Here is a 26,414-nt window from a genome sequence, read left to right as displayed (position 1 = left end):
CACTGCAGTTGGAGGCAGTGGGTTTGTGCTTCAGCGTTTTTTGACTTGTACATGCTGCTACTGGTGATGAATTCAGGAGCCAGCAGCTAAGGCAGTATCTCTCAGATACTCTCTACTGAGAATCTCCTCTACTGCCCTTGCATGCCTATGACAAAAGCATGATGTCATGCAGTGGTTCAAGCTCCTTTTCTCTTCAATGCAGGCAAGGCACAGGGAGAAGCTTCACCTACTCAAGCTGTGTGTGTGTGGGGGGGGGGCAGGCTGCTACTGGAGGTGGAAGAGCAGGGCCACCTCTTGGGGACAGAGACTCCTCCCTCTACCCTGCATGTGTTGCTAGTTGTCCAGTCCTTGCTCTCAGCTTTCTTCTCCAGTGCTAGGGCTGTCTCCCTGCTCATTGCCTGCCCCCACCCCCACCACCATGGAGTACTAGATCATGTGGCTTCTCATTAACCCGCATATACACCATATCTCCATTAGAGCACAGACTACCATACTATTATTATTATTATCAACAACATGCCTAGGCCGTGGGCCTACAAAGTAGTAAATAGGAGCTCTTGAGATGCTACCTTTTGACTTAAGCACACATTTCAAGCAGGGTCCCTTCCCCATCCCCACAAAACACCACACACTAAACATCTACAACCTCACACAAACTTTATTCACAAAATACAGGCCAAGCCTGACTCCCATGTGGCTCAGAGAGTGTGCAGCTCCCCACCACGAGCAAGCAGGATGGTGGAGGCCCCACATAAGTGGCACTATTGCACATGACTCCTGGATACAAGTTTAGATGGGGTGAGATCCAGCATCATAGCCAGCTGTTCTGGACCAGTGTGGGAAACCCTACCCAGATAGCCTCAACCCCCCCAGACCAAGCTGCTTGTGCCAGTTTCTCCATATAGCCTCTCCTCTAGGGCAGTAATGAAAGATATAGCTGCATATGTTTCTAGGTAGGCACATGTGCACATAGCATGCATGGAAGATAGGATGTATGTGGGCAGATGTATATGGACAACAACCTGTTTCACTTCATACTTCTACCACATTCGCTTGGAGTAGGTGGAGACAGGGAAGTCATCTGAGAATGTCTCCCCTTCGGGGGGAAAGCTACAGTGAGAAAAACTGGCACAAAATCAGCAACTATGCAGCTGTGGAGAACAGGAGTTTACACTCTGGACAACAGCAGTTTAAATACAGACAGATCAGCAAGGATGGAATGCATGAGAGACCACTGAGGGAGCAGGAGGGCTGAGCTTCAGCCCAGTCTAGGGCTACTGGCCAGGCAAGTCTCCTTAAGGTTCTTGCAAGAAAGCTGGAACAGAACATGGCCCAGGCCACAGCTTCTCCCCTTCAACTGGACAACAGCAAAGACTCCAGTGGGCTCCAGAAGGGAATGCTTGCGCGGCTCTAGGTGAACAGTACTCTTGCCAGACAGACCCTTCGGCAGCTCGGAGTGCCCCTCACCAGAGTTGAGTCTCCCGGATCTCCGAGATCGTCTGGCTGGCTTTCTGCAGTGCCTGCAAGAGAACAGAGGCCCCAGCTGATTTGTTAGATTTCTAACCCTAAGACGCTTGTGAAAATAAAGCTACTTTTAAAAAAGAACTATATAAAGTGTCACCACAGTGCAGAGAAATCAAAACAATGTGAAGGATATCAAAAGAAAGCATGTAGCAATGCAGCCTAAAATGGACTTGCAAAATAAAAGGTATTGACCAGCTTAAAAAAGCAAAGCTTGCCACAGAGAGAGTGCTACCACACCAAGGTAGTCACAAGGCACTAATCCAAGTGGCAATGGGATGCAGAGCAGGGCTTGATTTGTGGCCCTGAACAAGCAAGGGGGTTCCTTGGGGAGGAGGCACTTCACCTACATCCCGGCCATTTCGTGTTCTTGAGGCCAACCCCAGCCTCTTGAGTTGCACCCACAAGATAACCAGCAACCACTGCCATTTTGGTCAATATTGGAAGAAGCCTCAGAAGCTTTTCCTGCTGCTGAACCTTTTCCTTCCAGCATCATGGGCTACACTGAGAACTCTGCTGCCCTGCCCGCCCCCATCCTCCCATCACCTTGAGCATATTGGCAGCCTCGTTGCGTTGCTGGGCCATGTCTTCAGACTCGGTGAGCAATGTGTCCAGAAGCTGCGGCTTGTACAACTGGCCCACAAGTTCACTCTGAAGGTGGTCCTTCACATAGTTCACCAGGAAGTGCATCACTGTCTTTGGAACGCTGCAAGGGCAGGAAGCAGAGATGTCAGAATTCTAACTCTTGGAATTGGGTGGGGCAGCAGTGAAAGGGCTACCTTGCTGGGCCCCTGTTTGCCCCCCAACTCCAAACACAGCCTTTCCTTCCCCGTCACTTGGAATAGGTAGATCCAGCACCTTGGATCTCCCTTAGGAAGGAGGCACAAGCTCCTGCCTGTCATCTCTCAGCTCTATATCCAGAGTTGTGTGCATCCTTACCAAAACAATATTGAGCTGTGGCCCAAATAAACCCACAGTCTCTGCTCCAAGTTATGAGAGTGGCATGAGCATACAGACAATATTTGTTCCTAAAGAATTCAGAAAACTTGGGTAATATTTAGTGGCTCACATCCTGCACAGTGAACTGCCTGTCTAAGCAAACAGGCCTGTTCACCCTATTCCCAATGGGAGCAGCAGAAGTCCAAGGATTTGCTCCCCGGTAGGCATGAAAGCACCCTGGTGGGGTTTAAAGTGCCATGGAAGCAGTGGACACACTTGTTACCTTGCAGTGAGCTGCCTGTGTAAGCATGTGAGCCAGGAAGGATGTAAGAAAGAGCAGCATAAGAAAGGAAATCAGGGAGGGCAGAATGGCATAAAGGGAAAAGAGCTACAGTATTTGCCAGGAGCAGGCTAGGACCACAAAGCCCCTGTAAATATGCCCTTTTCTCCTTGCACAAAACAGAACTACTTTCTTTGTTTCTCTCCTCTTCCACCTCTACACCTGAACAAAGATTTCCAAGAAACCCAAACCTACAATACTCACAGGAAGGAGACTGAGAGCAACTTGAGGGCTATTCCCCACCACTGCTCTTTTCTGTGATCCAGACCAGCCACCCTCACCACGGATATACACTTTGGATGAGCCCACCAAAGCCAGATGCTCTCACAAAACAGAGCTGAACTAAAGTACCCAGTCTAAATCGCCTGACAACCCAGTTACCTGTCCTGGATGCTTTTGCGCACAATGAGGAAGTAGGACTTGATAAGGCGTCGGATGACCTCGCAGTCTCGCTGTTCACGTTGGCTCAGCTTCCGTGTAGCTGGCATGGGCTGTGAAGAGACAAGGGGAGGTTCCTGTAACGCTCCAAGGTGGTGGCAGCAGATCTGGGGGAGCAGCTAGTTCCCCTTCCAGTGCTACAATCCACACTGGGCAGGGAGTATCCTCCCCACCATGTTCATTCACACAGAAGTTGCAGTTCTGCTCACACGCTGCTTAAATCCTGCTGAAGTAAGTGGGGCTTAAGCAGCCAAACTGTGAGCTGCATCACAGCCAGAGATGTTGCCTCATGTCTAACCCATGAGTATTCCTCTTCTCCTTTGGTGGTGTCCACAAATCCACTCACAGGGGAACCACCACTTGAGAAATCCCTCCTTGGGAGCAGGAAAGCAGCAGCTGCTGTGCTTCAGCGCAACTGTGCAGGAGATTCGCTGCTTTGGCGAGCTCCAAAGCACAGCCTGTTGTCTGGCACCCACAGAGGACTTGGGGCAGGGGAAGAGGTCAGTAGCGAGCGCAAACCTGATCTGGCTTATTAGCCAGGCTATAGTGCATTACCCCCATTATGTCTCCCAGTTGCTAGAACGATTGGAAGCTCTTCAGAGCAGGGACCTGACCATTTTATGTCACCCTGGAGCACCAAGGGCATTGGCACAATAATAATAGTAATACAAACGAATGGATGTCCTCTACCAGGATTAGCAGTCTTCAGATGCTCCTCCACACACAGAGGTCTGGCCACTTCCGAATATGCCTCAGTTTGCTGCCTACCCCAGACTCCAATTAGCACCAGCTATGGCTCTGGTCATATCATACGCAATATTCTAGCCCAGGGATTCTCAACCTTGTATCCCCAGATGTTGTTGGACTTCAACTCCCACAATCCTCAACCAAAGGCCATTGGAGCTGGGAATTATGGGAGTTAAAGTCCAACAACATCTGGAGATGTTACCTATCTGCTCTCTTCCCCCGCCCCCCACTCCTCCACTCTTAGCCTTGTTCTCAGCTGACCGTGTCTAGCAGATTGACTGCGTGGGACCGGCTGGGGCTGGAATAGATGGAGGTCTGGGAGGACCCCTTGGGCTTGTCTTCAAGGCCAGCTTCCTCCGCTTTATCACTTTTCCATCGCCGGGCACCATCTGGGACAGGTTCATTCTGCACAAGTAGAGAGAACTGTGAGAAAGGGCTCTGGTGCCAGCATCAAGGCCAGAAGAGAGGGTGTGGGTGTCTATACCTTAGCACTGCTCACAGAGGCAGAGACCAATGCTGTATCGATGAAGTCTGGGTGCTTGGTGTTGATGTAGGCCAGCTCAATCGCAACCAGGTTGTGTACCTAGGAGGAAGGCACTGATTGGACGCTCATCTAGCTTAAGCAGCAAGCAATAGGAACCCAGCCTCCATTCGAAGTGGGAAGAGACCAGCATTCCTTACCATTTCATTGGTGATGGGCAGCCTCCTGCGAAGGACCCCGGTCACCACCTCCACAATGGCCTCATGCAACTTGGGGAAACGCAACAGCTCCTGAGAGTGAACGTTAAAAGCGAAGTGGCCATTTTCAGAAATTGTAACTTGACGATTGGCACTAAAAGGTTTTTGAAGCCGCTTACAAGGACTCGTTAAAATGTAAAAAACCATTTCACACACACAGCACAATGTAATGCAAACTTCCTTATAGAATACTCGTTCTCTCATATCTATATATCTAATCACTAGAGCTTTGTTATCTCTTCTGTTGTTGAATTTAGACTGCATGCTCCTTGGAGCAGGGATCTGTGGAAGTTGTACATTTTATCAGTATTCGGAAGAATATAACCCACTGCAAATTCCCATTAGTAGCCACTGTAACCCTCCTTGGTTTCATCAATCCACCGTAAGAGGATTTCAATAAGTTTATGCTAATTGTGAAGATATTAGTATCATTGAAAAAGAAATCCTTCACAGAGAATCTATCACAGGCCATATCAAGTAGCTACGAGTTCCACCTGCCCTAAATGGTCAACTGCTGCTGCTCACTGCTGGGACAAGTGACTGTAGGAGAAAGCGTTGCCCAGGACCTCTCATCTTGCCAGGAGAGGACCTCCTCGTTGACCTCCTTCCACCTCACCTCAGCCTCCATTAATATGCCAACAAAAGGAGCTGAAGGGGGCTCAGAAGTGGCTGTTGCGAAACAGCAGCCAAGATCACTCCTACAGTGAGGCAGCTAGCTCTAGCAGCAGAATTTGGGTGCCACTGAAGATGGCAGAGTGGAAGACAGGCCGTCTCCCTGCTAAATGAGCCAAGAGGCACCTTCAAAATGACAACACTCTTCTTTAGCAGTGGGAAAGCTATTGTCCATCTTCAGCCCAGCATGGCATCCCTCCAGGGGGTGGAGAGCAGTATCTTTAAAGAGGAGGAAGGCAGGTCTTACCTGCCCTCCTGTTGCTTCACCGCCACCCCACCGCAGTGCTGTCAGTAGCAAAAGCGGTGCTACTCCCCGATGTGCCCACATGTAGTGTCCACACATAAATGGTGTCTGGTGGAGGCAGCACTGCAGCTGTGTGGCTTTTAATACAGACTGTGCCACGAGGGGCAGTGAAGAAGCAACAGAGGGGCAGCTAAGACCTCCTTCCTCCTTTTAAAGCTACTGCTCTCCCACCGCTGAAACTATTTGGCTAGGGCAACTCTGTATTGAGGCACCGAAAGGCTTTGTGCACATCCCTCCCAGTGGTTGCTGGTGTCTCCCCTGTGTTTCTTTCTAGACTGTCAGCCCCTTTGGGATGGCAAGCCACCTTCTCATCCCTTTAGCTATGGAAACCACTTTGGACACCTTTTTGTTGAAAAGTGGTATGTAAATTTATTACATTATATCTGAGTAATGGAGCTAAGCTGTTGATCAGGCTGGGCATTCAATCAACAGAAATGCTGGACAACCAGCTTGCTGCTGCAGAACTTACTTCTCAATATCAATCAGTAGTATTTATCATCATCATCATCAAAACTTAGCATTTGTCTAACATGGAGTATTCATAGTGCTCCATGTACATGATCTCAACAATCCTGATAACAACCATGTGAGGGAAGCCAATGTTCTCTCCAGACTGTGAGCTAGATCAGCAGGAGTGTGGGGCGCAAGGGCCGGACATGGCAGTGGAAGGGCCCTACCTGCGTGTTGTAGGTGGAACAGTGCTGGATGATGCGCTGCAGCTCCTCGTGGACCAGCTCCACACAGCGGAGGCTTGGTTCTTCCAGGCGCTTGATCTGACGTTTCACCAGCAGTTCAAAGGAGACTTCAGGGACAAAGAGAGCTGGGCGGGGGCCCTGCAAGGTGGGGAGAAGCACCTTCATCACACAAGTTGCCACCGAAAATTGGGGACAGGGTGGTGGGGGGAAAGCATCAAGACGGACTAGATGGGGCCAAGTTCTGAGAATGCTCAGTACCAGGTTGGGGTTGTCATAGCCTCTCTCCCTCACCCATCTAAACACAAGTCTCCAACTTTGCTAATACAAGGACTACCATGCTCTCTTTACTTCCATCTTCTGCTTTAGAAGAGACCTGAAGCTCTTAGTCAGTTAGTAGCAGGAACAGATGCAGCCCAAGATATGTTTGCACCAGGCACAATCTAACCTATTCACTCAGGAGTAAATCCCACCACATTCAAGTATGTGCGCACAGGATTGTAGCACAAACCAGGAAAAAAACCATTCCTTCTTCAGCATTCCCTCCTCTCCACCCCCTTCCTCTGGCACATCATGAACCTCTACAACTCCATACAGGATGATGGAGCCTCCACCCACTTGCCCAGCATTATCCCTTCTGTAGCTGGAGGAAGGAGGAGGGACAAGGCCCCCTTCCACTGACCTCTGGGGACCACTTTGAGCTTTCCTTCTGAAGGGGGGGGGGAAATAGAGGCGGAACATATTTTATATTATTTTCTCCAGAGAGTTTCTCCTCCACAAACAAGAAGATGTCAACAAGGAGCACCATATCCTTTTAGTGGAAGACTTCCATTCAGCACCCCTGAACGTTCCCTTGACCATTAAGGAGGGGGACCTCATGACAACCAGTTCACAAACAAGCTTCCTTTCATTGCCCTCCGCCAGCTTCTAAATCTATACAAATTACTTGCAAGAGCCGAAATAAAATGACTCATCGGAAGTCATGGATAGCATCATTGTTAATCCACTCACCTGCACTTAACTTTTAGAAACTGTTTCCTCAGAAAGCAGAATAACTGAAAAGACCTATTTTATTAAACAGACCATTCCCAGCAAGTCCAGCCATGTCATACACACAACTGAAAGCAAGTGCCTCGGAAACCACATCCACAATGTTTGAAACACAGCTACAGATCTTCATATGTGATTTAAAGAGCACAAATCGGCAGTTGTAAAAAGCCATTTCAAAGCATTTTGATTCTAATGGCCTCAACCTTTTTGACTTGGAATATTTCCTACCAGGCAACCAATGCATGCAAAGATAATCAGGAGGAAAGGAACAGTTCTGGATATTTAGACTTAACATTCTCATTCCCTGTGGCTTTAATATGGAAGACAACAGCTGCTTTTAAACAAAAATACTAGATTAACAAACAAACTCTTCTATGTGCCCCTATTATCCTCAGTATTCCATCCTCATGTTCTGTCATTTGGGCTCCCAAGATTCATTTGGAATCCCAACTGTGTTCTAGACCTAGAGGGTCAAATAGTGGTTGTTTTTAAAACTAAAAGTGCATTAAGAGGTGCACTTTCAACCAGAAGCAACTCTCCCCCCGCCCATCAAAACAGCAAAGGTGGGGGGGGGCAGTGCTTTCTCCTTATACCATTTTCCTCCCAAAGATCTCTCCCCCCAGAAAAAAGAAGAGGCAATTTGTCCCAAACAGCCACTTTGAGGGTGGGGTTTTTAGCAGCAAAACAGTACAAAGGAAAAGTGGCTTTATAAAATCATCACCATCAAGAAAAGTGCATCTTGCCTTCCCCACAGTCCCAGTCAGGCTTATCCCTTTCCCGCCCCAATGTGGCTGTTTTCATGAAGAACAAAAGAACGGTTTTGACTGGAGGCATGCCACTCAACACCACATTCGCTTGACTTTCAGGAAGGTAAAAACATTTACTGAAACAGTTTTAAACCTGCTCAGTTTAATAAAAGCAAAATTCATTTTGACTGACTCTGGGAACTGAATAATTGCAGTGCTTGGGGTCAGGACAATCCAAATCATATTGGCTAGAGTGCGTGGAGATATTTTTACCTTCTCCTCCACACGTGGATAGGGAATCATCCAGAATCACCAACAATTAGCACTTGCATATTACTCTAGTCTAGATGGAGCAGAGCAGACAACCACCCTGTAATGCAGGTTATCAATATTCCCCTAGAGAAGATGGGGCGCTGAAGCAAAGAAATGGCATCTTGCCCAAGTCCATCTGGTTGGCGGGCACATCTGGTTGGCGGTGCCATGTACCTCATGGCAGAGGTACAATTTTAAGTGGGGGCTTCTTGCTCCCTCTCTGAGCCACCATGGGACATTTGCACCCTCGTTATTTGTGTTGGTGGCATCTAGCCTTCTGCATTACATAGGTTGATGGCGGGAGAAGGAAGCACAGAGGAGGGCAGAGACTGGCATGTGAAGCGCCTTGTGTTTGGGGCAGATGGCTGGTCTCCATGCCCTCCCAGCCCCACAACAGTAGCTTACTGTGGCGTTCCGGATGGCTGTCAAGATATCCAGCATAGTGAGGCCAGCCAGTGGGTCAATGGACTCCAGGGTGCGGCCAAATGTCTCGTGGAAAATGTAGCACATCCGGGCACCGCCACACCTGATGGGGAGGGAGAGAAGGTCAGTCTCCAAGAGCCCACACTCCAAGAGCTCCACCCAGCTACATCCTGCCCAGAATGTCACTCACAGCTCCGATGTCTCAATATTGCGTGCCGTGCCCTCAATTGTGTTGCAATACTCGGTGGCAAACTTGGTGATGATCTGAAGCAAGGTGGCATTCTTGTCCTCAATGGGCTGCCCATAGCTGTGCAGCACAGACTGGTACTGGGCTGTCAGCACATTCACCCGGGTTTTCAATTCAGGCAGGCAGTCACGAATGTGGTGCATTAGCAGCCTTAGAGACAGGCAGGAGACAGACATCAGCCAGTTGATGAGCATGGCTAGCTAAGCTGGCCTTTCAAGAGGCCGCCAGGAGGCCACCCCTAAAAGCAAAACTCTGGACTGCACAGGAGAAGACGACGATGATGATTACGTGTTCTTTCACCATTTGTTCCCTTGGGATACAAAGGAACTCTTCTATTTCATCCTAACAACAATCCTGTAAAGGGCTGGGGACCCTATTCAGTAGCCAAGCACACATAAGGTGCCAGGTTCAAGCTCCAGCATCTCAAGTTAAAGAACTACACAGCAGGACTGGGAAGGACCTTGGAGAACTGTGGGTAGTAATGGACTAGACGGATCAGTGGCTTATGATTTGTCCAAAGCCACCCTGTGGATGTCATATCTAAGTCCAACACTCAGCCCACTTTGTGGGAGGGGCCAAAGCTTGGGGGAGGAGCACCTGCTTTGCATACAGGTAATCCTAGATTCAATCCTTAGCAACTCCAGGTAGGGCTGGGAAACCCTGGAGAGCTATTGGCAGTCAGTCTAGACAATACTGAATTAAATGGACCACCTGATAGGCAAAGTAGCTTCATAAATTATGTTCATATGTCTGTACCATCACTCTGGCTACCTTAGAAAGCAATTGAGTGATTGGGGAGGTTGATGTGCATTTAATCCTGGCTAGATTATACCCTGGGGAGCTGCAGTGCAGTATGAAGGAACTCCCTTGGTCCTTTCAAACACGAATACAAACACATTTATATACAGCTTTTCAATAGACATTCCCGAAGCGGGTTACACAGATAAAAAACAAATAAAATGGCTCCCTGTCCCCAAAGGGCTCACCATCTAAAAAAGAAACGTAAGGTAGAGACCAGCAGCAACAACTGGAGGGATGCTGTGCGGGTGATGGGTAGGGCCAGTTGCTCTCCTCCTGCTCAGTAAAGAGAATCACCACTTTGAAAAGCTGCCTCTTTGCTTAGTTAGCAGCTTCCCCTCCTATAGAGCCCGAAAGGGGAGATGGTGGCAAAACTTCCGGGCTTTGTAATGCCCAACATTTCTCTCAGGGTGCCTACCCAGAATACACAGGTCCCAGCTCTGAGAATTATTGGTAGCCAGGGTAGTTTGTCTTATGAGAATTCTACATATGGAGAGTCTATTGACTGAACTGAAATGGTGTGAATTGCTTTAAAAGAGAGAGCAGGTTTCTAGCCCTTGTAGTTGTGGAGATATTTCCAGTTTTCAGGAAGTGTCTATAGAATTTTCCAGGATACTGAGTTAAGGATTTATTTTTGGCACTGAGCAGGAACCATCCAGGCAAGAAGTGCCACACCCCCCACCAGATTCTTGGGTGCCCTTGGAGTGTATATCTTCAATACCTTATGGTCCCCCTGTCAGCTCTCCAAGCCCTCTCTGCCCACAGCTCTTTCATTCACAGATCACCTCTGTTCTCAGCTCCCTAACTTGCGAAGGCTCTTTCCTAACTCCTCACTCACCTGTTGAGGGTCTTGGCCAGGTGACGCGTGCCATTTCGGTTGGCAAGTGACGGGTACCTCTTCTGCAAGAAACCCTGCTCATCTTGCAGGGACTCACTGATGCTTTTGTTGCTGTTGATATCGTGTTGGCTCCTGGCAGAAGAAATGGGAGTCACAGCTACACACTCATCATCAACACAAGTCAGAATGGAGTCTTGTGGTAAATAAAATATAGCCTAGACCCGCAACCCCTGCCACCTCATGCGACAGATATTCCATCCTCCAAGAACAGTCTTCAATGGTGGAAGTGGGATTTTGCCATCAGAGACTCTAGCACAAGGGTAGGCAACCTTGGATCTCCAGATGGTGTTGAACTACAACACCCATCATACCCAGCTGCAATAAATTGTGGCTGGGGATGGCGGGAGTTGTAGTTCAAGAACATCTGGCGAGTCAAGGTGGCCGCCTTCTTGCACAATTCCAGCCACCTTTTTAATTCGAGCCCAAGATCACTGACCTGTTGACCACCCCAATGATGCCCAGCTTGACAGGAATAACCCGGCCCATCAGCACATCCATAGCATCTGTCCCAGCATCCATCAGGTCCAGTTTGGTGACCACAGCCAGTGTCCTCCGCCCTGCAATGAACAGCAGCAGCACTCTCTCAGTTCCAGGGAACAACCCTGCCAGAGATAGAGTGGAAGGGGGGATTCTAGGTCCTCCCTTACCTCTCTTGCCTCCAGGCTGGACATTCCCCTCGCTCTATCGCTCTAAGAGCCCCTGGTGGCGCAGTGGTAAAACTGCCGCCCTGTAACCAGAAGGTTACAAGTTTGATCCTGACCAGGGGCTCAAGGTTGACTCAGCCTTCCATCCTTCTGAGGTCGGTAAAATGAGTACCCAGAATGTTGGGGGGCAATATGCTAAATCACTGTAAACCGCTTAGAGAGCTTCCAGCTATAGAGCGGTATATAAATGTAAGTGCTATTGCTATTGCTACCACCCTGCCACGAGCAAAATCTCAGACTTCAGCAGCACACATCTTTTCAGGTCTACTGTGCTCTAACCACTAAACCAGGTCTCCTGCACCCCAGTCTCTCAGGCTTGCTGTCCACACACACGGCTGCCTCCCCAGCAGAAACTCCTTTGCTTCGGCACCCTGCATCTCTCCCTAGGGACCAAGCTCCGACACCCTGACCTTTGGTACTCTCCCATCACACCATCATACCATCAGGGTCAACGTCTCGTGCCAGTTTGAGTGCTTCCGAAGTGGCCATGTCAGTGTTGGCGGCAGTCACAGATAGGATCAGGCAGTTTGGGTTGGAGATATAGGACAAGATCATATCCCGGACCTGCACCTCAATATCAGGGGGCTGATCCCCGACAGGCACCTGCAGTACACAACAATGCGTAGAATTAGTAAGATTTTGAGAAAATCAGGTGCCCGGTTCTTATTGCCGGCTCAAATGTGGGTATGTAGATTAGGGGGGTTGTGATGTAGCAGCTACATCATATTGTGCCAGAAATGGGAAGGTGTTTTAAACAGCAGCCTCTTATTTTCCTTCTGTTTCATCTTGAGGGAGGGAGGACTGAACCAAATCAGAGCAGATGATACTCCTAATTTCTATTCCTGTTAAGCCAAGTTTAGTAAGCAAGTGTGGTGGGTGGAAAGGAACAGGACTAACAAATCCTGGATTCATACATCAGTGGCATAATGAACCTGATGCACAAATTATAGGAACATACAGGGCCCTACCTGTGTTGCCTAAGAAGTATTGACTCATTTGTAAAAGGCCAGACCCTCTGCTGAAAGGATCTTCCCCTAACCCTAAATTGTAGGATGGGCTGATGGGAGTTGTAGTTCAGCAACATCTGGAGTACCAGAGGTTGGGAACCTCTGCCCTAACCTATAGGAGTGGGAGGAACCAAGGTTATTTCCCACCCATCTCTCCCACTTCCACATAAACACACCCAGCAAATCACACCTCCCATCCCAGCTATGGGCTCTGAAACATGTTTGCCAGTCAAGTGGAGCAAAGTGAATGGGAACAGAGGTGCAGAAGAGGAAGAAGCAGATGGGAAGGAGTTCAATACCCCACCCTCCGCTTCTCTCTTGCAAATGCCCACTGTTCCTGCTTGGCACATCAGAACCAAACAAAGAGCTGGAAACTTGTTGGGAACTGTGTCGTTCCGCCTTTAGTGTCATGAGTAGATTTTTCCAGGATGATCAGCAAACCTCCCAGGTCTCTCCCTCAGCACCAGAAATCACCACCCCATTTTCAAGGCCCCTCACCTTGGTGATTCCTGGCAGATCAACAAGTGTCAAGTTGAGGACATGCGGAGAGTAGATCTTCAGATACAGGGGCTCTGGGCTGATGCCCTGCAAGCAGAAAAGCCACTTCAAGAAGACTGTGTGGGAGAGGCAGTGTGATGCACTGGTTGAGCTAGGGCTGGAGACACCTGGGCTCAAATCCCCACTCAGCCATGGATTTCACTAGGCCATCTTGGGAGAGTCACTTTCTCTCGGCCTAACCAACCTCACAGGGTTGTTGTACGAGTAAGCGGGAACAAGCCACGTACTGAGCCTGAACTCTCTGGAGTGAGAGATATCAATGCAAATAAAGAAATAAAATAAATAATCACAAGAGGGGCAGGGAGCTCAGGATTTGGTACCTTATTGGTCCCAGTCGTCCGCTCCGTCTCAATCTCAATCTCCTGCCGAATCTCACTGAAGTCAGTAAAGGTCTGGGGAAGAAAAAGTGACCAATATGGCTGACATAGCAAGGTTGCCAGAGATTGTACATGAAATCCAGAATATGAATATGATGAATACTTATATACTGCTTTTCAACAAAAGTTCCCAAGCAGTTTACATAAAGAAATAAAATGGCTCTCTGTCCCCAAAGGGCTCACAATCTAAAAAGGAAACACAATTTAGACACGCGCAATAGCCACTGGAAGGATGCTGTGCTGGGGGTGGATAGGGCCAGTTGCTCTCTCCCTGCTAAATAAAGAGAATCGCCACTTTGAAAAGGTGCCTCTTTGTGTATTGGAGTTTCAGGGAGATGCAAAACAGACGTGTTGCACCTCCTTAAAAGCCACAAGGGAGGCTGCAGGTTGTTCTGCAGCTGGCGCTTCTCCGTCCTGTTCCTCCACTGGTTCTCTCCCTCACTCCGCCCTGCCTACTGTGGGGCACCATTCGAGTTCTGCCTCTATTCCACAAGAATAGCATTAGCAGAGTTCCCTCATACAAGCTTTTACCACTGCAGCAAACAAATGGAATGGAGGATGGGGCAGGGCAAGCCCTTGTGCTGGCTGGGACTCCCTTTCTCTCCTTCCTACCACCAGCAGGGCTATGTTGCTACCCTAGCTTAAAATCTAATTTCATCATCCACCCTGCATCTTGTCTGCTAAATATACAAAGCTTCCTTATACAAGCCAGTCCACTGGATCCATCTAACTCAATATTGTCTACAATGAGTAGCAGTAGCATTCCAGCATACCATCATGCTGTGGAAAGTTTAAGGAAAGACAAGGAGAGGACGGCCTGCAGCAAGGTGGATGGACTCGATAATACAACAGCAATGAATGCACCACTAAGAGACCTGAAAGGCCAAGTTGAAGACCGATCATCCTGGAGAGGATCTATCTATGTGGTTGCTAAGAGTCGACACCGACTTGAAGGCAATCAATCAATCAATCAGCCAGCTTTCCAGGATTTCAGACAGGGATCTTTCCCCACCAAGCCTGGGAATGTCAGGATTGAACCCAGGACCTTCATCAAGTAAAGTTACAGCACCTACCCTTCAGCTTGAAAGAACTAGGGTGAAATACAGCATCCCCCTTTGCTGGAGAGAACTGCATTTCCCCTTGAGAGTTGCCCAAACTGAGACTTTTCACACCCTTTGCTTGTACAGAAGGCCAGGAAACAGCTGCAGTTTGAAGACACTGTGGGGCAGGGTGGAGGATTGCAGGAAGAACCATCCCCACACCTCAGACCCTGTTATCCCATGCTTTGGTGGGGGCAGGATTGTATTCTCCTCCCCAAGAGGATTTGCCCCAGTTAGCCCCAAACCCCTGGAATTTTGCCACCCAAGGCAGCTGCCTGTATTGCTCATTGGACTGGGCCATCCCGGAAGACCAGTAAGGCCTTTAACCTCACCCAATCTGTACCTTGTGTTTGCAGTGCAGGAAGGTGGCCCACTCGTCAGCCTGTACACCTGCAGTCAGAGGAAAGCAAAGCACACATTGTCCAAGGCTCACTTCAGCACCTACTCCTTACACAGCATATAGTCCTGCCACCCAAATCATGCTTGCCCAGAACCAAGGGCTGTCCCTACAAGCTACGAGACAGGCGTCTCCCGCAACTGTACTAACTTCCTGAAACAGGAAAAAAACAATCACTGCCAGGAATTTGTCACAAATAGCTACTACAAACCACCCCAAAGTCTTTCATCCAATTTCCATTCCAGTGATCAGCCTTGCAGGGGATCCATCTCAAAGGTCGGCCTTCAATCCTGGTTCACACCTCAACATATTCTCTCATTTGCCAAGTACATTCTGGTCTTAAAGCCCTCCACCTTAGTAGCCTTGATCTCTAAGGCCAGAACTGTGTGAGTTCGCTGTGGTTATTCAGTGAGACAAAGGCACTCTGCACATGCTCAAAGGTGAAGTATTCAGAACTGATCCCAGAGTTTAGTCAGGGCTCAGATTAAGCTCTCCTAAAATCTCTGTCGGGCAGCTTATACATTTCAAATGTCCTGTCTTTGTGACTGATTTTAAAATATCTGTTTGTTCACTATGAGATTACAGCAAACATCATATCTGTGTTCACCTTCCTGAAGTCTCTGAAGAAACCTCAACTAGGGTGCACAAAAGATCTCCCAGATGCAACCCTAAAAGGGGTGAGCATTCAGGAATGGGGCAGCACATCTCGAACTGAACCTCATCAGCTTTTTAAACACTCTAAATCTCTTACTCTCAATTATTTTTCTAGATCAAGTTCCTGTTCAGCAAAGTTTTAGAGTAACAATTCTACTCCAAACTGTGGGGGGCAGAGAGAAAAAGGGTTTGGACAAATTCAAGTTTGATTTGATTCCCTAGTACCATACAGGTTCCAAGACTCCACGAGACTTGGCCAACGAGTATCACCCCCCAATCTCATATCCAGAGCAAAGGCCCAAGATTCAATAGTCCCCCTCACAACGTTCTTGCCATGCTGGGACAAAGATGCCAATCTACCGCTTTCCCCTTACCACTTTCGCCGCTGGCTGTGCGCCTCCTCTCCTCCAGTGTTGGAACATGCACCAGTTGTAAGATCAGCGGCCGGCGTGTGACGATGCCAGAGCCACGGGGCAAGAAGTCCGTGCCCACAATGCTCTCCAGCACTGAGCTCTTCCCACTACTCTGTGGAGACAGGCAGCGTTAGAAGCAACTAGCCGGGTGGGGAGAAGAGGTAACATGTTATAAGGGAAAAAATAGGTTTCTACAGAATTTTAGTCTCAGTAAGGACTCAGAGGAGAAATATTCCTGACATTTATTGCCACACTTCTGTTCTCTTCAAAAAAATGTCCAGCCCTTCCTCGTGTGTTTATAATAGCAGTTTGATCTGCAGACATTAACAGATGACAATATGTTATCTCCATGCCTTGAAAAGCTTAACGTGCAGAATTCTGCAAAGCAGTTGCTGTTAAAGGCACAAAAGTAAGCCTTTTGGGGGAGTAAATTAGCAGCAGTATTCTCTGTAAGGGCGATTCCCAGATGTTGACTACAACTCCCATAATTCCCAGCAGCAATGGCCTTTGGCTGGGAAATATGGGAGTAGTAGTCAACAACATCTGGGACTCCCTCTTACAAGGAACACTGATTGGCAGCCCTAAATTAAATTAACTGTCACCTTAAGAACCATGGGAACTGTAGTTCTGTGGAAGGGAGAGTACTAGAGCTCTCTAACAGAGTTATCAGCACTATTGATTTGTCTAATCTCCATGTAAAGCTATCAGCCATCTTGTGGCATTGAGTTCTACAAGTCAATTACACATTGCATGAAGTACTTCCTCATCTTTCTTGAATCTAATAACCATCTGTTTCACTGCATGACCCAAGTTCTAAACTTACGAAAGAGAAGTTATCTCCAGTCTCCACATCATTCAAAATGTTACAAACCTCTAGCATGTCTCCCCCGCCCCAATCATGTCCTCCTCTAATCTATAGCTACTTAATTCAGATTTCCCTGAAAGAAAAATGAATGGGCCGCATGAAGACTTTTGAGCTACACCAGCTGCATAATCCAAGGTTGTTGTAGGAAGGAATAAGAGATTTAGGATCTCACCTGGGAGCCAACCACTACAATCTGGGGCAGCTGGATTACCTCAGCCCCCACCGTGTTGAAGATCTCTTGCAGTTTATTGATGACAGGGATTAAGGTCTCCATGGTGACGAGGCAAATCTTGGAGAGGGGAAAGTGGGGACGGGGTGGGTGGGGAATCCTTCCCTATGAGGAAAAGAGGTCGAATAACGAGCATACATTTAGGAGCCAGGGGAACGACTTGCCATCGCACAAGTCCTGCTCCCACCCAGCCCTGCCACCCTCAAGTAGACGAACTCAGCGGCCACTCCCCTGATTAGAACCTAGATATCCGGACCCTGTCCGAGCCACTGACTTCGCCTCTTCCCTAAGGAGTACACGCAGATGTACAGGCACGACTGACACACTCACCCGGCAGGTATTTACTCTCAAACCGGCTCCAGCCCCATTCACTCCTCAACCAGGAAATACCGCCCCCTGTCCGCCTTCCCCGACCTTCGTTTCTATTGGCCTGCATCTGCAATCAACGTCATTGTATAAGTCAATAATCTGTCCATCAGATGAAACGCCATCTCCATTTGAGGACAGTTTACAGTAGGGCGGGGCTAGGTTTCATTGGTCATCTTAAGCACCAATCAAATAAGAAGAGGGCCGGAATTGAAGGCGTTTCAAATGCCAGACCATAGAGAAGAGATGGAATGAGATAGGAGGATCTTAGCAACCAACAGCATAGCAACTAAAAACAGGCCTTTTTGAAAACCATGGCTTCAGCGACCACCACCAGACCCCGAAGCCAATTAGGATACCGAGGAAAGGAATGGGAAGCATATCTTGCAACTGTCCTGACTTTAAAAGGACAATTCCTATTTTCTGTTACTGCTCCCTGGTAAAACAGTAGCCCTATTTTACCTTTCAAAGTTTTTGGGGATGGCACTTTAACAAAAAGTTAAGGTGCAATTGCTTTCCTTCCACTGTATTAGTAAATCAAACATTTTTTTAAAAGGAAAAGGTTATGGTCAGTTTGCTAACATGCCCTGCTTCTGAAGTCAAGGTGCAACAGATTATTGTGAAGTAAATTACTAATCTTAAAACTGTCAAAAAAAATTTAATCCACCCTTGCCACTCTTCCTTTTAACAGGATCTTGTTTGGCAGCATTTAGCTGGGGTGATAACATTTTATTATGAAAAGGGTCTTGTCTTGGTGTCTTAGTAGGCCACAAGTTGAGTGTGAGCCGGCAATGTGATGCAGCTGCTTTAAAAGCTAATGTAAACTTGGGGTGCATTAACAGAGATATAGTATTGCAATTACAATAAGAGGTGATTGATTAAGTGCTGTCAAGTTGGTGCTGACTCTTAGCGACCACATAGATAGATTCTCTCCAGGATGATCAGTCTTCAACTTGGCCTTTAAGGTCTCTCAGTGGTGCATTCATTGTTGTCGTAATCGAGTCCATCCACCTTGCTGCTGATCGTCCTCTCCTTGTCTTTCCTTCAACTTTCCCCAGCATTATGGGCTTCTCAAAGGAGCTGGGTTTTCACATAATGTGTCCAAAGTATGATAGTTTGAGCCTGCTCATTTGTGTCTCGAGTGAGAATTCTGGATTGATTTGTTCTATGATCCATGTGTTTGTTTTCCTGGCTGTCCATGGTATCCTCAAAAGTCTTCTCCAACACCAAAGTTCAAAAGCGTCAATGCTTTTTCTGTCTTGCTTCTTCAAAGTCCAGCTCTCACATCCATAGAGTGTCACGGGGAAAACCATTGTCTGAACAATTATAATCTTTTTTGGTATCGACCAGACCTGCACAACAAAAGGCCTGGGGGCTGGATCTGGCTCACGAGGTCTTTTTTGCTGGCCCCCAGGTAGGAATGACTTGCAGCAACAGCACCCCAAAAAGGCAGAGGTCACACTGAGTCTTCTCCAAGGAGGCCATCCTCTGTCCTCTCCAAAGTTGCCTTATAGTACTATCCTATGCATGTTTACTCAAAAATATTCCCACAGATTTCCAAATGAGTCTTACTCCCAAGGAAGCATGCCTAGGATTGCAGCCTGAAAGCCACAGTGATTTAGAGGAGAGGAGAGGGCTGGGCATTTGTTTGGGGCTGGCATGCACCCAGGTGCCCCACTGACTGAGCAAGGACAGGGCCTATATTCTGGCCACTAGCCTTAGTTAACATTATTGTGACTCCCTTGATGAGGGTAAAAGTCCCAGAAGTAACTAATAATTGCTTTCATTATTCTTTAAATAACTAATTTTAATGCAGTGATGCGCTGAAAATTTACCTTGGCCTCTGAACACCTTGTCATGATTGGTCCGGCCCACTGGGGCATTTGAGTTGTGCACCCCTGGTGTAGACACATCACGGCATTTCCAAGGCCTTCATTGTAATCCTACCAAGTGCTAGTCTGCGGTATATGTCTTGACTGCTGGATCCTTGATGGTCGATGGTCAATCCTAAAACGCAGAAGTTATCCACCACTTCAGTGTCTTCAGTATCAATTCTGAGGCTGGTTGCTGTACCAGTTGTCATTAGTTTAGTCTTCTTTACATTTAGTTGTATTCCCATTTTTCCCTGTGCTCCTTGACTTTCATTACTAGAGCTTGCAGATCATCCGCATTCTCAGCTATCAGAGTGGTGTCATCAGCGTAGCACAGATTATTGATGTTTCTTCCTTCAACTTTAAAACCACGCTCATCTTCTTCCAATCCAGCTTCTCTTGGTATATGTTCAGCATATAAATTGAATAAATATGGAGAAAGTATACAGCCTTGACTTGACTTAGCAAGGCAGGCAGAACAAATTAAAGTTACATCCCTGCAAGATACCTGAGCAGCATTCCTCTCCTGCATCCTGAAACTCTGATGGATGATGCAGTTCTGATCAGGGCATCAAGAATTTTTACTTGTGCTTGAAGGCACAAGGAAGTGACCTCCAGTGACGAAAGCTGTTTGCTGCAGGCTTCCTTGTTGTTTTGCCTTTGTGCTGATTTGTACAATAGAATAGATTGCATATGCCAGGCACTGCTGTGCTTGTATAGGGAACTCCCAAGACACTGTTGGGCCTCTGCTGATTCCCTTTAGGAATTTGACTCAGGGATTCCCATGAAGAGTGTGACAATTGGAGAGTGAACACAGAACATAGAAAGCAGCCTTATACCAAGTCAGACCATTGGTCCATCTAGCTCACTATTGTCTACGCGGATTGGCAAAGGCTCTCCAAAGTGTCAGGCAGGAGTCTCTCACATCCCTACCTGGAGATGCTTGCAGGGATTGAACCTGGGATCTTCTTCTCCATGTGCAGCAGATGCTCTACCACTGAGCTGTGGCCCCATCCATAGTGGTAGGCTAAGGCTCCAATGCCCATTGCCTTGCTGCCAACAGTCCTATTGCTAAAAGGCCATAGCCTTCTTTTCCCCCTCCTTTTCTTTGCTAGTTGGAAACCAGAGAGGGAACTGTGGAGCCCGATTTGTCCAGGGTTCTCCCATTGAAATCCAAGAATGGTGATCTTTGGCTGCTGGCCAAAGCACTGGGATAAACTTCTGTTCCTTCTCAGGCTCAGATACAGCCTCTTCAGGTGCAGCTTTTCAGGAGCTAAAGTATCAAGAACAATGATCGAATTAAGCTTTTTCTTCATTCTTCTTCTCACCCCCACCTCCTGATTTAAATCCAGTGTTAATCTACAGTTTGGCTGGGTTTATTGCCTTGTTATTAGCTTTGTCATTGGGGATCATTTCTCAAATCCGTCCTGCTTATCTGCTCAGTTCCCCCCAAAAAAACAAAGCTCTTAAGCTTTGCATGCAATGAAAGGCTCAGTTCTCAAAACGAAGGCTGCCTTTGATTGAACAATCTACACAGATTCCCCCTTCAAAAGTGAGCAGGGTCAGAAACCATGTGCTAAAAAGCTGGTACTATTGCGGTGAAAGCATGCCTCTGACCATGGAAATTACACTTATAGATCATGGCTTATAACCATAAAACAATGAGCTATCCTATTTGTCTAATATTCATCCAATCTCCGCCCCCACCCCCACCCCAACCGAGCAATTGACATTACTCTACTCTTGACCAGCCTGACCGTACAAAGCAATCAATTGTTTGGGATAGCAATGTTTTTGAAGCACTAACAAGACTCCAACATCTGCTATCTTAGGCAGCATGGAGTCCTGTAAATCAGATACCAGCTCCCTGCACCACCAGCTATTTTTGCAGTTAAAGTCAGGATACAAGATCCTTCTGATCCTGGGAATTAGGTGCCTCTGGAGAGCCAAGACTCTGCCAAAAAGCCTGCCAGCTCCAAAATCTGTGTGCTCTCAGTTCAGGCAGCTAGTCAATTCAGGAAGCTATTTGGGTCCCACCATTAGGTCTCCAGATGTTGTTTGACTGTACTGTGATCAGCCAGTCCTCCCTCTAAAGAGTTAACAAGAAGTTAAACCTGTCTTGACTGACAGGCTGGTGAACTTCAGGGCTCAACCAATCAGCACACCAGGTGGGTCTGACCTAGAGAGTTGTTGCCAGGAAGAAGGGGGTTCTTTGTTAGAAGAAGCTATGCTGGAGGGGCTCAGAAGGACATGTGGCCATGGAGGTTGGCTGCAGGAGAATGACTCTGCAGATCCTTGAGAGATAGGAGGGCAGGAAGCTTGAATTCTCATCTGGCATTTGGTGTGTTCAAGGAAAGGAAGCCTGGAGTTTGGCTTCGGGAAGATTAATTTAGGGGAAAGTTTGTTTAGTCAGACTTTGCATTAGAAGTAATATTTCTTTGGGATCTGTGCTTTTGTATATCCCTGATATTGATTTATTTTAGTCTGCTTGCAGCGTGATTGAAATAAGAAACATTAGCCTATGCCCATCCTACCTAGGGCACTGCAAAAGACTATAAATTTAAGCATGCAATAAGGCAACCTATTTTTGTAATGTACTACGTCTTTTTAACTGTATTTAAAAGCTGAGAAAGCCTCAGACGGAAGCAGTCTGCAGTACTTGAATAAACCTGTTGTTTTTTGGTCTTTTTACAAGCCTCTCTGAGTTGCTTTTTAACCCGGGGGGGAGGGGGGCAAAAGGGGAGTTATCTGGTGCAAACACGTCCTCATGCATTCAGTAGCTATCAGTTTTCCCACCATGTGTAGGCTTCCATGTGGAAGATTTTTGTACTTCTCGAAGATCAAAATAAAGAGAGTTTTCCCTGGGATTCCACTTCAAGCCCAGGGAGGTCAAGCCTTGTTGATAAGAGGGGTGGTGGTGGCAGCCTTTTGAACCTACCAATATTACATAATAGATTTAGGAGAAGCCTGGTCAGGCAGCTCAGCAGGGATGATTCAGTATTTCTTCTCCTTGTGTGAGCTTGTTCTGAGACAAAGGCTTTAAACTGCTACAACTTCCCATCACCCTCAGTCACAATGGCCAAAACTTCAGAATGCCTGCACTAGACCATCCCAGACTCTTGCCCTGCCTGCCCATTGCCCCTTCTGCACCAGATACTTGCTGCCTCTGCAGAAGTAAGGACTGGACTGTGTTGCAGGCTTGGGTGCCTGAATGTGGCATTGTAAAGGTCAGGATGCACTTCTTGAATTGTAGTGTGGAGATATTTGGGTCAATAAAATGCCTTGAGACAGATCCCATCTGTCCTTTAAGAAACTTTTGAAATCTAATCTATTTTGCCAGGCTTTTAGTTTTTAATGTTTTCCCTCTTCTTTCTCTTGTTTTTGTTGTTGTTTTTAATGTCAGGTGGTCAATAAGTTTGCTAAATAAATCCTGATAGCATCTTCATAAAATGTTCCATATGTTTACTGCTCCATATGTTTACCCCTGCTAACTGGGCAAAGAGGCACCTTTTACCGTGGTGATTCTCTTTATTTAGCAGGGGGAGAGTAACTGGCCCTCTCCACCCCCAGCACAGTACTTCCAGTGACTGTTGCTGGTGTGTGTCTTATGTTTCTTTTTAGAATGTGAGCCCTTTGGGGACAGGGAGCCATCTTATTTGTTATTTCTCTTTGTAAACCGCCCTGAGCCATTTTTGGAAGGGCAGTATAGAAATTTATTATTATTATTATTTCTTGTTTACACAGTCAGACAGGTGTTATTGACTGGTCTGTTTTATCCAGACATCGAGTCCTTCCCAAGGACCTGGGATGGCTGAATTTTATCATCAATACTGTTGGTTATTATAGATATTGTCGCAAAATATAGGCTGTTTCCAGTAAAGCTGCTTTTTGTAATTGGCTGATGGTGATTTCTGTGGCCCCTATGGTGTTGAGGTGCTCTTCAAGGTCTTTTGGAACTGCACCCAGGGCGCCAATGACCACTGGGATTATTTGGGTCTTTTTCTGCCACAGCCTTTCAATTTCAATTTGTAGTTCTTTGTATTTGGTGATTTTTTCTTTTTCTTTTTCTTCTATTCTGCTATCCCCTGGTATTGCTATGTCGATTATTTTGACTTGTTTTTCTTTCTTCTCGACTACAGTTATATCGGGTGTATTGTGTGGCAGATGTTTGTCTGTTTGTAGTCAGAAGTCCCATAATATTTTTACATCTTCATTTTCTTCAACTTTTTCAATTTGATGGTCCCACCAATTCTTGGCTACAGGTAGCTTGTATTTTTTGCAGATGTTCCAGTGTATCATCCCTGCTACCTTGTCATGCCTTTGTTTGTAGTCAGTCTGTGCGATCTTCTTACAACAGCTGATCTGGTGGTCCACTGTTTCATCTGCTTCTTTACAAAGGCGGCACTTGCTGTTTGTTGTGAATTTTTCTACTTTTGCTCTTATTGCATTTGTTCTTAGTGCCTGTTCTTGTGCAGCCAGTATTAAACCCTCAGTTTCTTTCTTCAAGTTGCCATTCTTAAGCCATTGCCAGGTCTTGGTGATGTCTGATTTCCCACTTATATTGTGCAAATATTGACCATGCAGGGGCTTATTTCTCCATCTTTCTGCTCGGTTCTTGACTTGTTCTTTCTTGTAGGCCTGCTTTGTTTCATTGGTGTTGAATAGTTTCTCGTTCTTGACCATCTTAACTGCATCTTCTTCACTGTCCTTGATATATTCTTCAAGGCCTCTTTTCTCCTCCTCTATTGTTTGATGGACTTGCAGCATTCCTCTTCCACCTGAGCTGCGAGGGAGGTATAGCCTATCTACATCACTGCGGGGGTGCAGAGCATGATTGATGGTCATGATTTTCCTGGTCTTACGATCTAGCATCTCTAGCTCTGCCTGGGTCCAGTCTATTATTCCTGCAGTATATCTGATAACAGGTATAGCCCAGGTGTTTATGGCTTGTATGGTGTTCCCGCCATTGAGTTTGGACTTGAGGATTTTTCTAACTCTCCTGATGTATTCACTTCCATTTTTTCTTTTAACTTCAGTGTTGTTGTTGTTGTTGTTGTTGATTACTATTATTATTGCTTGAGCCAGAGCTGTCACTCCTCCGCCAGTGGAAGTTAGCTATAAAATAAAGCATGGAGACCCAACATGTAAGAACTAGAGGTTGTACTAAGAACAAGGTGGTGGGTTTTAATCATATGGCACTGCTATCTCCATGCAGTGCCCCATATAACTCTACAACGCCATGGCAAGTGCAGTCCACTCCACATAAACATCCTGCCCCATTGCCTTATGGATTAATCTCGGAAAAGAAGGGAATTCATCCTGACCCACAAAACGCTGGTGTGGGGTTTCATCAAGTGGTAGATAGACATCTTCCAGCAAGCCCCTGCTGACAACAACCTAGTTCAAGTTATATTGCCCTTCCTTTAGAAGGGCAAAAGTTTAGATTTAGAAGTTTTGATTTAACCTGTCAGATCCAGAGGGGAGCTTGGATGCTCGGTAAATTTTGAGACCCACTTTTCACTCTGGTGGTAAAACAATGTCAGGGCTGTACTACTTCAGATTGCTGCTGTAGGCTTATTATTCAGTGCTCCCTCCCCCACACACAAATTGCTACACATAGAAAACTAGCAGGGTCTGTAAGACTAGGGTAGAATCCTTCTTCCTGATATGCTAGTTTTCTAAATGCAAGGATTATTATTATTTTGTTATGACTTACCCACGCACCTACAGTCTCAACTGGTACAGTCCAGGCCCATAGCCAGGGGGTGAGGCATCCATTCCCCACCATATGTTTCTCTCCCCACCCTCACCAGCAATCCACCCCCATCCCGCCAAGTTTCTCTGTCCCTCTAGCTACAATACTGCAACTGGAAAACTGACCTGACCTGAAGCTCTTCTCTCTGTGTAAATTTGCAACTTGCCTAAGGCAGGTTGTTTTGCAATTATCTCCTTATCTCTCTCTCTGTTTGAAATTTACCTTCAGAGAGTTTTGTGTTCAGATTGCTGGAGGCATGCAGAGTGCTTAACTGACTTCCTGGGTTATCTGGCTGGTCATTTGTGATAGATGAATCTATCAGTCACTTAAGGGACTTTAAGTACAGGTAACCCTTCCTCAAATTCTGTTATCTTAGATTGGTTTATTGAGAGTTTATAACCATTATTTCTAACTAATTCTTTGGCTTTTCTTCTAGAGAACAACACTTGCTCATCTGATGAAACTCCCACAGCTTCACAGAAGGGTTACCCATACTTAAAGTGCCTTATGTGACTGATAGATTCACCTGGCAAACACAAAAGATCCCAAGAAAACATGGATTAAAAGCTAATGTAATTTGCACAACACGCATGACTTTAAAACAGCATCTAGTCAATCAATCAATCAATTTTATTACAGCCATAGGCCATACAAAAGACATTAAAAAGCATTAAAACAAAATATTATACATAGTAAACAGAATAAAACAGTACGCTCCTATGAATTAGACCTTAAACAAGATCTTAATCTGATAGCAACATAAAAGAATTTCGCCACCACTTTAGTGACCTCATTATTTTGGTCCCAAGTTTGGACCACAATAATTCCCTAGGAATAAGATCAAACGCAGCTTTTAAATCCATAAAAGCAGCAAACAGTCTACCTGCTGAAATCAATGAGACTTAAAAGTACTCAGTTTTGGCAGGCATCCATGCCCAGCATGCCTGATATGGGATTCGCCATACAGTTTCTCAGTAACCTTTCTATTATGACCATGGCACTCTTCTTTCTTGTTTCTCTTTCTCATGCCTCCTCTTCACTTAAATTTGTAAGCGTGCATTTCTGCTCCTAAGAGGGAAAGAAAATTAAGAAATTAAGGTTGCAATTCTCTGCAGACTCATATTTGGGAATAAGCCCTATTGCACTCAGTGGGGTTTATTTCTGAGTAGACATATATAGGAACACACTGTAAGGCTGTGATAAATATGATTTATCTGGAAGTAAATCTCACTTAAACTAATGGAACTTACTTC

At 46.5% G+C, this 26,414-nt stretch overlaps 1 protein-coding gene across 1 annotated transcript; it reads right to left on the bottom strand.

Annotated features, from left to right (window-relative positions):
• Positions 1-640: 640 nt before the first annotated feature.
• On the bottom strand, positions 641-17,634 carry LOC128344128 (dynamin-1-like protein). The gene is made up of 18 exons (XM_053293670.1): positions 17,500-17,634; positions 17,113-17,274; positions 16,037-16,187; positions 14,955-15,001; positions 13,455-13,526; positions 13,075-13,161; positions 12,010-12,172; positions 11,302-11,422; positions 10,806-10,937; positions 9,113-9,319; positions 8,905-9,025; positions 6,377-6,532; positions 4,667-4,756; positions 4,470-4,568; positions 4,247-4,390; positions 3,182-3,291; positions 2,068-2,227; positions 641-1,520 (listed from the first exon to the last, which is right to left on the bottom strand). The coding sequence occupies exons 2-18, from the start codon at positions 17,212-17,214 to the stop codon at positions 1,464-1,466; spliced, it is 2,019 nt and encodes a 672-aa protein (XP_053149645.1). The 5' UTR covers positions 17,215-17,274; positions 17,500-17,634; the 3' UTR covers positions 641-1,463.
• Positions 17,635-26,414: the final 8,780 nt, after the last annotated feature.

This window comes from Hemicordylus capensis, chromosome 2 (genome assembly GCF_027244095.1).
Source record: "Hemicordylus capensis ecotype Gifberg chromosome 2, rHemCap1.1.pri, whole genome shotgun sequence".
NCBI classification, from domain to species: Eukaryota; Metazoa; Chordata; class Lepidosauria; order Squamata; family Cordylidae; genus Hemicordylus; species Hemicordylus capensis.
This window is presented reverse-complemented; position numbering and strand designations above follow the sequence as displayed.

Excerpts from the sequence above, each read along its gene's own strand:
- LOC128344128 (XM_053293670.1), bottom strand. The coding sequence starts at position 17,214 with ATGGAGACCTTAATCCCTGTCATCAATAAACTGCAAGAGATCTTCAAC. Across the intron at positions 13,162-13,454 it reads GGACGACTGGGACCAATAAG|GGCATCAGCCCAGAGCCCCT; the intron begins GTACCAAATCCT and ends TTCTGCTTGCAG. Across the intron at positions 3,292-4,246 it reads CAGTCAATCTGCTAGACACG|CCCATGCCAGCTACACGGAA; the intron begins GTCAGCTGAGAA and ends GTCTCTTCACAG.